This window comes from Beta vulgaris, chromosome 3, assembly GCF_026745355.1.
Source record: "Beta vulgaris subsp. vulgaris cultivar EL10 chromosome 3, EL10.2, whole genome shotgun sequence".
Lineage (NCBI taxonomy): Eukaryota > Viridiplantae > Streptophyta > Magnoliopsida > Caryophyllales > Amaranthaceae > Beta > Beta vulgaris.
In genome coordinates, this window is record NC_079204.1 from 34078238 (window position 1) to 34092645 (window position 14408).

Genomic DNA, 14408 nt, shown 5'->3' on the forward strand with positions numbered 1-14408 from the left:
ATTTTTAATCAAGTGAAATTACCACTAGATACAAGCCAAATGAAAAGATATCATCTGAACTTGAACTGAAAAAAATGCTGGACCAAAAAACCAACACGAACAATGCTTTTGTTCGCACAAGCATTGGACATTTCCGGAGAAAAAGAAGATATTTTGGATTCGATTACACGAAGATCGATACGGCTCATAAGTCATATGCCCTCCTAGTAGCTCCTAAGGAACATATGCCCTCTAGCCCCTTACGAGTTTCCATGAAATTCTGTTCACAAATGGACGCCAGAAGGAAATGCTGCTCCTATGGTTGCACCCTAAAGAAACCCCCAAATAAGTCAAATGGACAACACACTTTTTCACAGATCCCTCAAAGCCTCAAACTCGGAAAGGGAAAGAGAATCCATATTGACTCCTTGAACACTAAATTAAAAAAGAATTCCTAAACTTGACCAGATCTTCTAAGAGAAAGAAGGAGACAAATAGCGTCCTCACAAAACTAGATAAAGCAATAGATAAGACTATTCCCCCTCCCCCCAAACTATTCCCCTAATAAAGCCGAAAGCCTCATCACCCTCCCCTTAGACTCGAAAAAGGCTTAAAGAATCAGCAGCTATCTAAGTAAAAAGAAAAGGGAAAAAGTGATAACCATGCCTCAAACTCCTCGATGCCTCAAAACATCTTCCAGATTGAAACAAGTACAAGACAAGCACACCCTATCCACCTCTGCAATCTAGAAAACTTCTTTATACATCCATTACCTTATCTAAACATCATAACTAACTCGTTACATTTTTTTTTCTCATCCTCCAATTTCAAAATTATACACTTCAAAAGCTATCCTCTAGCAGCAGTATCCACCACATTTGCTAAAAGAGTTGCATCTGAAAACTCAAGAGCTTCCTACAACGGCAATATGTGCATCAAAGTTGAAGGATACCTAACAATGCAACTTGAAAAGAAATCTTCTGCTAAGAATTGTCCTTTGTGCAAACGTGGCAAACTGGTTTGCAAGAACATCAGCTTGAGTTTGTTCAGTGGAGGAAAGACAGCTAGATATGGCATCTCCGTGTGCCTCTAGCAAGTGGAGGAATGAGAGTTAGCTTGTTCATCTACCGTACCTCGGCGAGTAGAGAAACTTGGATGTTGATTCCAGCAACAAAAGATGGGTGGCGAAGTATTTGCGTGCTGATCATAGAGGAGATAGGGAGGGGGGGTCAAGGGCTGAATATAGAAAGAGAGAACAAAATGTGAAGATCTGAAGACTGATGATGATAAACAAAGCAACTGCTTGTTAAAGAATAAAGTGACTAGCGGGGAGTAGGTTGTTGGGTTGGGCTTGCAATTTCAAATGACTTCGTATAGCATGTCAATTCAAATCCTTTACTATGGGCTTGCATAAGCTATCTCATCAAATTCAAGTTTCGAAATTCTTGGGTAACCAAACACTTAATTTGACCCAATTTCATCATATCAAATGAAATTCTAGTTACCAAACAGACAATAAATTTATTTAACACAGACAAAAATTGAAACTGTCATGTAAGCTCAGCAGGCATCAGCCTCAAGGGAAAACAGGAAAAAGACATAATCATGAATTCAGGAGTAAAAAAACCCTTAATTCAGAAAAAACCTCTACAGTGACATAGAAGAAAAAAAAGCATTCAAGAGTTTGGATATGAATTATAAAGCAGAACTTATAAGAGCTACTTCTGAATTACTTGATACATACCGTAACATTTGCAAGAGACTCCATAACTGAAGATCCCACGTCAACGATATGGACAGTGGGAGACATACTTGAATAAACCTGCACTTGTAAAAATAATATCCATGTTAGATGGAAAGATGACATGAGACAAGAATGAAGAAATGAATACATGAGTGGAATCTTTCTTTATGACAGCGATATTTTCTTAAACATAGGAACTCTATTATAAGTTATTATTCAGTCACCAAAAGACAAGCACATATTGCATTAATGATAACTAAATACTAGATTAGGTTAAATCATATATATTACACTGGAATCTTAAGACAGTTTGTTGTTCATGGCAATTTCTCACCACTTGACATCCGTAGCCTCTAAAAAGATTTTAAATATTGTTGATTGCATTGTTGTATGGTCTGATGAACAATACTGATACAATATAAGTTAGTGCATTCTTTTACTCTGTTTCGTCTGCCTAGACTAGCCCTAATCCAAAAATGTCAACAACGGAGAAGAGAATCAGTTTAGCTTGAACCAATCTCACGTCCCCGACTTATTCTTAATCTTCTAGCCTAATTGTTCAATACTTGTCTCAGCATATGTTCCCTTGCTTCGAAACATACTTTTTTTTCGAACAAAATAGGGAAATTTCTACACCTGAGGTTTGGCATAATTCTCAAATTACCCCACATTTGGGGAATTCCTCATGAATAGGTTTGTGTTTGGGTCTAAAATACCCTTACTATGTATGAAACCCTAAAGCCTTTAGGTTTTCCTCTCTCTCTCTCCCCAATTTTCTTTCTCTCCACCAATCATCCTCCATTGATGAACCTTCAAGCTTTCTATCTCCTCCCACTATCCTCTATTTATGACATTCTAAACCTCAGAATTTTCTCTCTCTCCTCCCATCATCCTCCATTATTATTTTTCTTGAATTTTCGATTAGTTTCTTGAATTTTCGGGTAGTTTTTTTCTCTCCCCACGCAGCCACCCATCTCCGCTACCCCCCACCCACCACCACCACCACCCCCAACCCAAAGCCCCCAACCCTCCCCCATCCCTTCGAATTCTGCAGCCCCGCCTCCCCCTGCCCCCTTCGATTTCCGACACTGCTCTTCGTGTTTGCGGCGTTCGTTGTTGAGGATGCTGGGAGGGGGGCTCTTCGATTTTCATCACTGTTCTCATATTTCCTCTTGTTGGATGCCGAAAACCGAAATGGGGTAGGGATGCGGTGGGGGAAGGGTGGGGGATGCAGAATTTGAAGGAGTATGGGGTTGGGTTGGCGGTGAGGTGGAGTCGAGACTGGGTGGGTGGCGATGAGCAAGATTCGAAAATACCGTTTCAGTCGCGAGAACGGTCGCGGTTTCGCTGGAGCGGAACGGATACGTTTGTCGCGGACCGCATCACGGTTGTCGCGCACAAATTGTATATTATGATACTTTAGCTTATCAATCTTTTAATTGACTATGCACAATATATGTAAGATCTTTAAAAAAATTCAAATCATGATTCTTGTCTCATTTAAGAAATATGGAGTTGAAAAGTCAACATTGTTAAAAAAATGCACATGGCTTTTCTTTACCCAAAAGGCCAAAATAAAAGGAGTAAGAATTTAAGAGAGAAAGAGTTGTAACCATACAGTACAAGTTGTACTGCATCTGCATGTCTCAAAAAAAATCAAAATACAGCTGTATTGCAAGCACATGGGTACTAGTTACCCTTTCCCTTCCCAACTAAGATAGTAAAAAATACCCTTCCAAAAAAAAAAAAAGATAATAATAAAAAATAGATTAAAAATATAAAGTAACCTAAACCAACCATGAGACTATCATCCACCATCCATCAATACACGTTTCTCTTCGCTACTTCTCTGTCTTCTTCACTATGGCCGGAGAAATGGCCGGTGAGTTTTATACCGACGACGAAATTTATATGTTTTGCACCGAAATCAACCTTCGGAGCCAAAGACCCAATGTTTTCATTAAAGAAATCACGTTATTCATATTCAATTTATGGATCTAGGGATTGTTTTCTCGAAACAAAATCTGAAGATCGCATCTTGTAATGGGAAATGCGGGAGATATTGCGTCGTCGCGGTTGGAATGGGCGAAATCTCAGTATATTACAAGAAGACGGTATGAACCCGTCGAATTCGGTTCGCCAAAGTTGAAATTCGTTACAACTGGGTGAACCGAATTGATGCGGCCGATATTTAATATTATGGCGGTGAGGAGATGAGTGGTGAAGTAGATGATGGGAGGCGAAATGAAGAAGATAAAGATGGAGAGGAGAGATAAAGTTTGGAGGTTCATCAATGGAGGATGATGGATGGAGAAAAATAAAATTAGAGAGAGAGGGGAAAACCTAACGTGTTAGGGTTCCATTCATAATAAAGGTATTTTAGACCCAAACACAAACCTTAGGGGTATCTAGAAATTCCCCAAATATGAGGCGTAATTTGGGAATTACGCCAAACCTCCCAACAAAATATAGTGTGAGAGTAAGTCATGTTCTGCCACACCATTGTTGGTATCATTTGTTTTTTAGATTTTGGTTTCCTATCCTCTCCTTGATTTCTTTGCACCCTTTCATTGCATTTCCCTACCTCTTTTAAGTTTAAGATTCGCATAGTCTACTTTCCTTTATGAATCAGAAATAGGATCACTTGAATAAAATTATATGCAAACCATATGCAGCATAAATGGAAAAGGATCCGTCTCTCTCCAAGATCACATGAAAAGAGAAGTTCCTCCTAGTTGCTCAAACATTAGACCGACTAAAACATAGATAGCATTAGTGTGGTTTACAACAATACATCTCTAATTTTTATTCCCATAAATATACCTCGGGTGGTATCTTACTAAAGAGTAAAGACTACATTTTCATCATACGATATCCAGGTTGTGATAAACTGGACAGTTCAACGTGAGATGATAAAGAAGAATAATGAGAATTAGTGAAGATCAAAATATAAAGGAAAATTTGATGAAGTGGTCCCAGTTATAGTCATACATACTTCCGTCGTTTCACAATACATGCACTATTTGCTTTTTCACGCATTCCAATATTTTTTCGTAGACATTGGTTTCTTTAATTGTGTATAAGTAAAAATTATAGGAAATTGATATTTGAAATCCTACTATTTGAGACGAATTTAGCAAGATTCCACTTACATAACGGCAGAACGACCGAGTTTGGTGTGAATTTCCTTCCACAGTTCTATAATGGGTTTTCGAACGACAACTCTCAAACCCGTTATAAAGCACCAGTTCTAGAACGGAACAGCCGAGTTAAGATAGATTAGTTACAATTGTTGATTTTATTCTTTCCTAGTTCTAGTTTAATTAGGTTTCTTTTTAGTACTATATGTATATATATATATATGTATGTATATATATATATAATCTATATATATATATATATATATGTATATATATATATATGTATGTATATATATATATATGTATGTATATATATATATATGTATATATATATATATATATATATATATATATATGTATATATATATATATATATATAGTCCAAATATCAATAATATTGAGAGTTTTAAGTAAATTTTCGGCGTACAAATTTCCTAAGATTATATTATTTTAGGGAGTGAACCTAAACACAAGAACCTTAAACTATAGGAGTGAAGTTCGATTTAAGCTAGGATAGCTTTGTTAGTGATTGTTGGCTTATTTGACCAATTTTCTTTATCGATTGTTTGTGTTGAGTTCCGTGTATTAATTCTACATCAAATCTTAAATACCTACATCATTTACAAAATTACACTATAAAACCAATTGAAATGAAAGGGATGTAGCACAACTTGGTTGAGGGTTTGTTTAGGGTACAAAATGTCAGAGGTTCAAATCCTATCAACCCTACCTAATTACTTTTACACTGAGAAGGAAGAATTAATGGAAATTTTGATTTTGCGGTTCTGGGTTCAGAGTTAGAACCCTTAGAAATCATAAGTGAAGCTTGTGAGGAACCAAGCCAGATTGTGTTAACAAAATCATATCATTTGGTACAAGAGCACGTTCATTGGGTCGGTTGGCGCGTTTAAGACCGGAATTCTAATTGTTTTTTTTTTGGGGGGGGGGGGGGGGGTCGTTTGAAACTAACAAGAAAGCAACCCTGCGTCAAAATTTCAGCTAAATCTGATAAGTAATGAAGACATAGCGAGGCAAAACTCCATGTGAAATTCTTGAACTTTGCACGAGGATGGTGAATGATTCTTCAAAGAAGTTGAAGGAAGATGTGGATCTTCTTGGAGGCTAGAATGGTACAGTCGGGGACTAGCCTAGACATAGTGGTGAGTGCCATTAAGGTGATGCAAATGAGCTATTGCAAATGAAAACAAAACCACCTCCTACCATTCCTATGAACAAAACACGAGGGAGAACTAGATCAAACTTGGGGATCATCTCGATGAATACTTAGTGTGCAAGAGGAAAATTGAGCGAACAAAGGGCATTAACGATCATAAGTGTTTCAGTTATGTCGTTCTTAAAGAGCCCTAAGTTAGCATCTTTATGGTATGATCCTTGCAACCAAAGAGTGAAAAGGAGAACAAGGAACGAATTTGCTCTTGAGATGACCTAAGCTAAAGATGAAGAAGTGATTTGTTCCTAGAACTTACAAGCAAGATATGTTCGCAACTTCAATACTTTGCAGCAAGGGAATATGAGCGTTGAGGCAGGCATGAATCTTAAGCAATGGAAGGAGAAGAAGAAAGATCATCTACTCCAAGCGTAGCAAGAACCGCCTTTTGAGATAGAGGACTATGTATGGTTTTCCATGAGTGCACAAAAGATGTACAACACAAAGGGGAAAACAAGCCTACAGAGGAGGGTCCTATCAAGATAGTGCATAGGGAGAACTATAATACATTTGAAGTGCTTCTCGGTAAGGGCGTGTGTGCTATGTTGGGTGTTGTTAATTTGGTGTCGTGCTATGACTCTGGAACTTGAGGCAAGTTCCTTCCTAAGAGGGAGGAGATGATGCATGCGTGAAGGCTCTAAGTGAGCTTAATTCCTATCGCTCATGGTTTCTTTCACAACAAGTTGAGTTTCTTAATATTCTTGGATGTTTGAAGGTTCGTGAAGGTGGCGTTAGTTTTCTTGAACAACAAGCAAAGTTACGTGGGTCTCTTAAGGTTTCTTAGGCACCTCGATGAAGCTTTCTTGGGCAGCAAGCATATGGATGGTTCTATCCTAGGTAGTTCAAAGTTAATAGGAGTCTTTTTCCTTACAAGGTTTTACTAATCCACTTTGAATAGGTTTTACTTGTCTTAAGCACATAAGAGTCTAGTTTAATTGATGTTTATCTTAGTAATGTTATCTCGTTTTTATATTTATCATAGGCGTGTGGTTAGGATATGCGAAAAAGTCGTTCCGCTTTAGAGCGGGAGCTCATTAACGAGTTTGAGAGTTGTCGTTATGAGAAAACCAAATCTAGAAGAGCACAAGGAAATTCACACCAAACTCGGCTGCCACTATGTAATGGATTCACGGTGTTCTAGAATGGTTTCTTGGTTATTTTGTGTAAAAACGCATGGGAGAGAGGGAATCTCATGTTAAAGAAGCACATATCTGACCTGAATTTCTCAAATTAAATCTTATACGACTTTTCACACTCTAATTTGAGCAAAACCCCTCGATTAATTTCATTGGATTACTTCAAATTGAAGCCTAAAATGGAAAAACCTTATTTTGATGAAACCTTGATTTGGGTTGGGTGGTAATTGACAGCCACAACTTCGCCAGTCGTGGCAGAGAACGCAGACGAGTTATATTCGGCTGCTTTTGGCGCCATAGCTGCCAGTGGACGGGTCGTGGAAATTAGTATGAGATTTTATTAAAGAAGATCAATTTCCACCAAACTAAGTGATTAAACTTTAGGGAAAGAGTTAAAACATACATAGTCTGAACCAACGAAATCCCACCTTGCTACAAGATGTGCTAATGTGCTTCCCCTACGCTTAACATGGCAACACTTAAAAGAATCAAGCCCTCTACTAAACTTCTCTATCTCATAATAGAGGAATAAAGGTGAACATCCATAAGACTTTTGTTGACAGCACGAACTACATTAAGAGCATCACATTCCAAAACCACCTTCGGCCATCCCATCTTTGCAGCAAGATCCACACCAAAAGATGCTGCAGCAGCTTTGGCTTGTGTCACACACCACTTTTCCTGCACCCTTCATGGCCCTGCTGAAATAATTACACCATCAGCATCACGAATCACCCACCCAACACAATAACACCATCAGCAGCCATAAGAGCATCCGTGTTTACTTTGATCCAGTCAACATCAGGAGGCCATCAGGAGGCATCCAAGAAGCAGGTGACCTATCTGCACTCTTAGTGCTAATCCCATCCACCCTCTCTGTATACTCCAGTACTACACAGAATCTGCCACCACTTTCGTGAAACCACTAGCAATTCGCACTGGATCCATGTCCGTATTCTGATGGATTGCTGCATTTCTAAAACCATATAGCCCAAAACAGAGTTGCAAAACAGCTCGACTTTTTTTGTCCACTTTCCCAGCCACCCATTGAAGACGATTAGGAGAAGATGAAGGTGGGGCTGCTGTAATCAGAATAGCAAATTGACTTGAAGACCAAATTAATGCAGCATACTAAAAACGCATGATTGGTAGTCTCCTCAAGAGCACCACACACTTGGAAAACACTGTCCATGGCAATATAGAGGGTAATCTTCTTCTGTAAACGTAGCTTGAATTTTATCCTTTTTCCACATTCCTCTCTCGAAGTCAATTAAATCAGCAACCAACAGCAGCAATGCAGTTTATATTTGGTTAGGACCCCGAACTTGCTCCCGGTAGCCAAGCTTCCTCCCAAACTCAAATAGTCGTCCCATTCCCCACAGGCCATTTAAGACCCTCCAACACCAAAGATTTAGATCCACAAATGCTTCCCCAAGTGTAGCTCGGATCATATCCAAGGCGAGTCTCCAACACTTCATCATTCTTGAAATATTGAGCTTTTAGAACACAATGCAGCAGGGAGTTTGTATCATGGTGTACTCGACATACCTGTTTGGCAAGGAGTGCTTGGTTGAAACATTTCAAGTCTCAAAACCACCCAACCCCCCCCCCCCCAATCGATTTGGGCATACAAGGATTGGTCCCATCTATGCCAATGCATCTTTCTTCCTGAATGTGTCGAACCCCACCAGAATCGTGCAAGGAGAGAATGAATCTCCTCAGGAAACCATTGGGTAACCGAAATACACACGTCATGTATGTTGGGATTGTTTCGGCAACAGTTTTTATGAGAATTTCCTTCCATGCGCAAGACAAAAATTTCTCTTTCCACCGATTAAGGTTTTTTCCATATTCTTTCTCTTAGTTCGGCAAATACAGCTTTTTTAGACCTTCCAATAATTGTCGATAACCCATATACTTTTCATGCTTTTCCACCTCCCCGACACCCAAGGCTTCAATGATTCCTTTCCTTCTATTAGTATTGACACATTTGCTAAAAGCTACCTCTGTCTTGGTTAGATTGACATTCTGACCACATGCTCTGTCATAAGTACTAATAATATCAGCAATTTTAGAACATTCTCTAATATCGCTCTAGCAAATAAAATGCTATTGTCGGCAAAGAAAAGTTGAGAAACCCTTGGCTCCCCCTTACAAATATTTGCTCCATGAATATGATTTTCTCTTGCTGCTTTTGCAAGTAACAGTGAGAAAGCATCACCACACAACAAAAAAAAAAATATGGAGAGAGAGGATCACCTTGACGTAGTCCTCTCGTGGGGAGAACACAACATGAGATACTACCATTAATTTTGAAAGAAAAGGAGACACTTGACAGACACGCCATAATCCGTCAAACATAATCACTATTGAAGACACGTTCCAAAAACGAGCACTCAACCCTATCCTACGCCTTACTCATATCCAGTTTCAAGGTGATTCATCCATCCCTATCTTCACCCTTCCTTTCCATATCATGAAACTTTTCAAGAGCCACCTCAGTAATGAGTTGTTTGGGTACAAAAGCACTCTAGTTTGATAATGGAGTTAAGAAAAGGCTACAGTTTATTTGCCAAAGTCTTCGAGATGATCTTATAAGTACATTACACAAACTGATTGGGAGAAACTCACTCATCATTTTCAGTTCATTGCACTTAGGAGTAAGCACAATGCACGTATTATTCAGCGTTTCAATATCAACATTGCCTCTCCACCATTCTTTCACAAACTGGACAATATCACCTCCCACAACATGTCAAAATTTCTGAAAAATGCATGCATTCAATCACGTTTGGGTGCTTTATTAGGATGCATCTGATATAAGGCTTCTCGTGTCTCTTCACCAATTGGTTCGTTATCAAGAACCATGTCATATCCTCTGTCACCAACTGCTCAACTCCCTCCAAAGCTTTTTCGAAATTCCGCGGGTGATTTATAGCAAACAAATTTTCGAAAAAATTGTGCACTATGGTGTCCACGCTGCTTCTCAGAATGGCAGACCCAAGTATCATCAGCAAGTTGTTCCACCACTTTTCAATACCAAATGCATGCTTCTCAGAAAGTAAAATGGAGGAAAAACAGGGTAAAAACACCACTTTTGTGAATTTTAGGAAATTCACGCCGCGAGGGCCGCTAAACGTTCTATTTCCCGTTACAAGTCGTTCCCACTACAAACAACTGTTCCCGCAAACGTTGCCGTGACCGCATTTTTTTCGCTTGGTTAGGATAGATTAGTTACGGTTGCTGATTTTATTCTTTCCTAGTTCTAGTGTAATTTGTTTCTTTTTCGTATTATATATATAGTCCAAAACTCCAAATATCAATAATATTATTCAAAGTTTTAAGCAAATTTCGGACTATTTTTCTTCTTGATTTTGGGCGTACACATTTCCAAGATTATATTATATTGTTTTTACTTTTTAGGGAGTCAACCTACTCACAAGAACCTTAAACTATACAAGATGTTTAGTTTAAGCTAGGATTGTTTTAAGTGAGTGGAGCTACATAAAACCTTCCTAAAACCCTTCCTGATTCGAAACCTTTGTGAGTGAAGCATAAGGATTAGAGTTAGAACCCTAGAGAAATCATAAGTAAGTGAAGCTTGTGAGGAACCAAGCCAGATTCAGGTAAGCAAATATTATTTAGTCTTTTTATTTTATTATTACTAATATCTTTATTATATGTCCGGTCTCCCCTTCCGCTCTTCCATGCTTGTTGTCTGATTTAAATAAACCACCCCACCTCCACAGGCCACAGCACATACCATATCCCCCGTTGTCACTGTCAGCAACCACCAAAAGAACCACCAACCAGGACCCCGAAAGCACGAGGTCGTTGCAGTAAAGGCGGTGATCCGGAGGCCGTGGTTGCCAGGCTCAGGTAATGGTTATGTGGCGGAAGTAGGCAATGATTCTACGTGAAGTTGAAAGAAATTGTGGGTTCTGGGTGTTGTTTACTTTGTTCTAATCACTGAAATTGTTTTTCTCTTTATTGGAGTTATGCGTAATGTTTTGCTTAATTGTCAATGGAGATCAAGTAGTAGTAATGGTGATTAAGGCCTTAGAGGATGTTAACTATGAAAGAAGCATAGGAGAGAAGATGAGTTTCTATGACCCATATGACCAACACTCCATTGTTGATTGGGGGCTTGGGCAGCAAATATTGTTGGATTAAGCACCAATATGTGATGCAAATGAGTAAAAAATGAAGGTTTCTTTTGAACAGCAGAGAACTGTGAAAAACTTAAGACCTGAAAATTAACCAAAATCGTAAGGCATAATTTCTCTGAAAAAAAAAAAGCATAATTAAAAAGGAGGCATAGCAGCTAAAGACATTTTTAATTCATGTCCTGAGTCAACAAAGAGAGGTGAGCAGAGAAGAAGACATTGGAGTTGTCTGGATTCACACAATTTCTGGAAGCATAATTGGAGGGAAAGGCAAGGTTGGAATGTTGACTTCATTGCCAAAAATTCTTAAAATAGTCTAAAATTGAATACTCAAGTATCATATTTGATCTTTCCCTCCCAAAAAAAAAAAAGATTTTAATAGGGTTTTCACCCCAAAAAACCTACTGTATTTTATTTGGGTCTATCTGACAAAAACCCTATGGATAGAGGAGAAGATTCACAGTTAAGTTGTTTGACCATTAGTCAAACACAAAATTGGAGAAATAAGTACACGATTGAATATGACCTTAAGCATGTACAAAGGAATCTAGTGATGCACCATAAAAATGACTTGATGGCATACGGCATACCACAGGCAAAAGAGTTGCCACAGGTGTCAAAAGCTAACAAAAAAATATCAATCCCTCATCCACCATGAATCAAGGTGAGCAAAACATTGAACTCATAAGAAGAGATGTCTAGCAAAAGAAAATTCAAATAATTATTCAGTATAAATCATGCATAAGACCTTCAACATTCTTAGCATTCATATACACCTTGTTCAGTCATGAACAAATGACTCCGCTTACCACTCAAGGCACATGGCAAACCCCCATTTTAAAGTACTCTGCCATTTGTGTAAAATCTCGTAGAATTTGAATACTTCCTCCATTTCAATTTAGTTGTGACACTTTTAAAATCACGGAGTCCTGGGCAATATTTGGAGAGGAGAGAGATAGAGAAAGAAAATAAAAGGGTCCCATGTGATAGGAGAAATATAGAGAAGTTATTACCCAAAATGAAAGTATCACAACTAAATTGGAACTTCCTAAAACAGAAAGTGTCACAACTAAAGTGAAATGGAGGAAGTAAATAAATTAATTCAGCAACGACAAATTCATATTTAATAACGATATATTGTATACAACTTATTACAAGTTTTGACAAATCAATGATCATCAATCAGTGAGCTTTGCCTTCTGAATAACTACCACTAACCTTCAAAAATTCTGTATTCATTCATAATAAATGGATACACTGACAACAATTTAGATTTCTTTATGAAAAAACCACCATTCTATGGATGATGTCCTAAAAAACTGCCATTTATTATTGTTTTCTTGTTATTTACCACATCAGACACTTGGACTGATAATGTTGAATTTGCAAACATGACGAGGACAATAGATATGCAGGGAATTATTATGAGGTCCAAATAGTCTTCTAGGTAGCAGAAAAGTGAAATGATTGATGTATGAAGTAAAAGACAATTTCAGAAGGTTATTTTGTACAAACAACCCTAATATTTTGGTCCACGCAATGCAAGAATGCAACCCAAGTCTAACCCTTTGAAAACAGTCTCATACACTAAAATGGCTCATAGGATCTATATAATCAACATAGCAAAAGGATTTATCACATGAATCACAAACTTACAAGAAAACGTTTATCCCGGGAAAGGGATGTATCTGTGATCGTCCAATGCAAGCCCCTAGCCATTATATCCTTGTGAACCTTCCACTCATCTTCCACATTGTAAACTCTTATGTGACTTCCCTATATCCAAGAATAACAAAAGCAAACATGAGTTAAAGAACAATATTCTCAACACTTGAAATCCATATTTATGAACTGCATTCGTAAAACGAACTTAGGCACCGTTGGTTTAAACTGAATTTTGACTGCAGGGGCCAATACTTAATCAAACACAAAAACTGAACGAAACACAAGTAAACTGAAAATGAAATCCAAAAGAACAAGGCATTACAGAGTACCTGATATCCAGCAACTAACAATGAACCGTCGAACGAAAAGTGGGACACATAAGCACAGCTTTCCATTTGGTCCACCAAGTAAGGTCCATTAACAGGCAAATATCTATTAAGAATATGGCAACCATCTGCAGTGGAAAACTTGGATTTTCGTAAAAAATTACTCTCACGAGCAGCTAACATTTTCACCGGAGAAATCCAACCCTTATTTTTTCCACCAACCAACTTACTCATATTCTCACTAGTTCCTGATCTAAGCTTCGTAAGTTGCGCTATTTCATGATCAAAACCTCCGCTACTAAAACCACCACTAGCCTCATCAGATAACTTCGTATTTTTCCTAGACCTACTCATTGTGTAATTTATTACCTGTAATAGATGCAAAATTCAATAACCAGAACCATTTGACCCATAATTTTATTTAATCAGCTATGCAAGAATCATAATCAAATTATGGTGGTGAAAATAAGTCAAGAATTCAGTAATGATCATAAACGAAAACAAGGAAAAAGACAACTTAGTTTAGGTGTGCTTACTGCTTACTATAGTAATGGTTCTTTGGGTGCTGAAGTTGATCAAGTGCTTCCCGATTTTGAGGATAAACAAAGTTCTAGAAAGTCCTCAGACCTCACTACAAAACGTTAATCAGGAAGCTGCTGAGCCAGCCACGTCACCACCTTCTTAACCGTTCGATTTGGGTGGATGTGATCCCCATGCATTCGAGAGCTCGACTATAGAAGTGACAAATGTAACCCAAACTACCAAATTGGTTAAAGAAAAGACGGTTTCTTGCCAAATTGGTTCTTCTTCCCCTTTAAAGAAAATTTTTTGATAAAGCTATATCTAGTTCACCTGAAATTTTCTGATTTGAACATATCTGATCTGATTTAAATTTATTTTTTCTCATTTGATCTAAACTTATTTTTTTGATCTGATCTGATCTATTCTGATTTACAAAATCTTATTTTTTATAAAATATAGAGTTTTTGTTAGAAACAACCTTTTAAAAGTGTCATTTTGTGAG

General features: G+C 37.9%; 1 protein-coding gene across 4 annotated transcripts in view; it reads right to left on the reverse strand.

Annotated features, from left to right (window-relative positions):
* Nucleotides 1–14160, reverse strand: part of LOC104884662 (LEC14B homolog) — a 44652-nt gene extending 30492 nt beyond the window's left edge. Inside the window, exons 1-5 of one of the 4 annotated variants that reach the window (XM_010669348.4) lie at nucleotides 13921–14159; nucleotides 13615–13753; nucleotides 13388–13512; nucleotides 13050–13169; nucleotides 1724–1801 (exon numbers count right to left, since the gene is read on the reverse strand). In XM_010669348.4, the coding sequence (XP_010667650.2) occupies nucleotides 1724–1801; nucleotides 13050–13169; nucleotides 13388–13512; nucleotides 13615–13738 (447 nt within the window). In that variant the 5' untranslated portion in view covers nucleotides 13739–13753; nucleotides 13921–14159. Of the gene's footprint in view, nucleotides 1–1723; nucleotides 1802–13049; nucleotides 13170–13387; nucleotides 13754–13920 lie in introns of all 4 variants that reach the window. The other 3 variants (XM_048637952.2, XM_057393699.1, XM_010669346.4) reach the window with 3 other exon arrangements.
* Nucleotides 14161–14408: the final 248 nt, after the last annotated feature.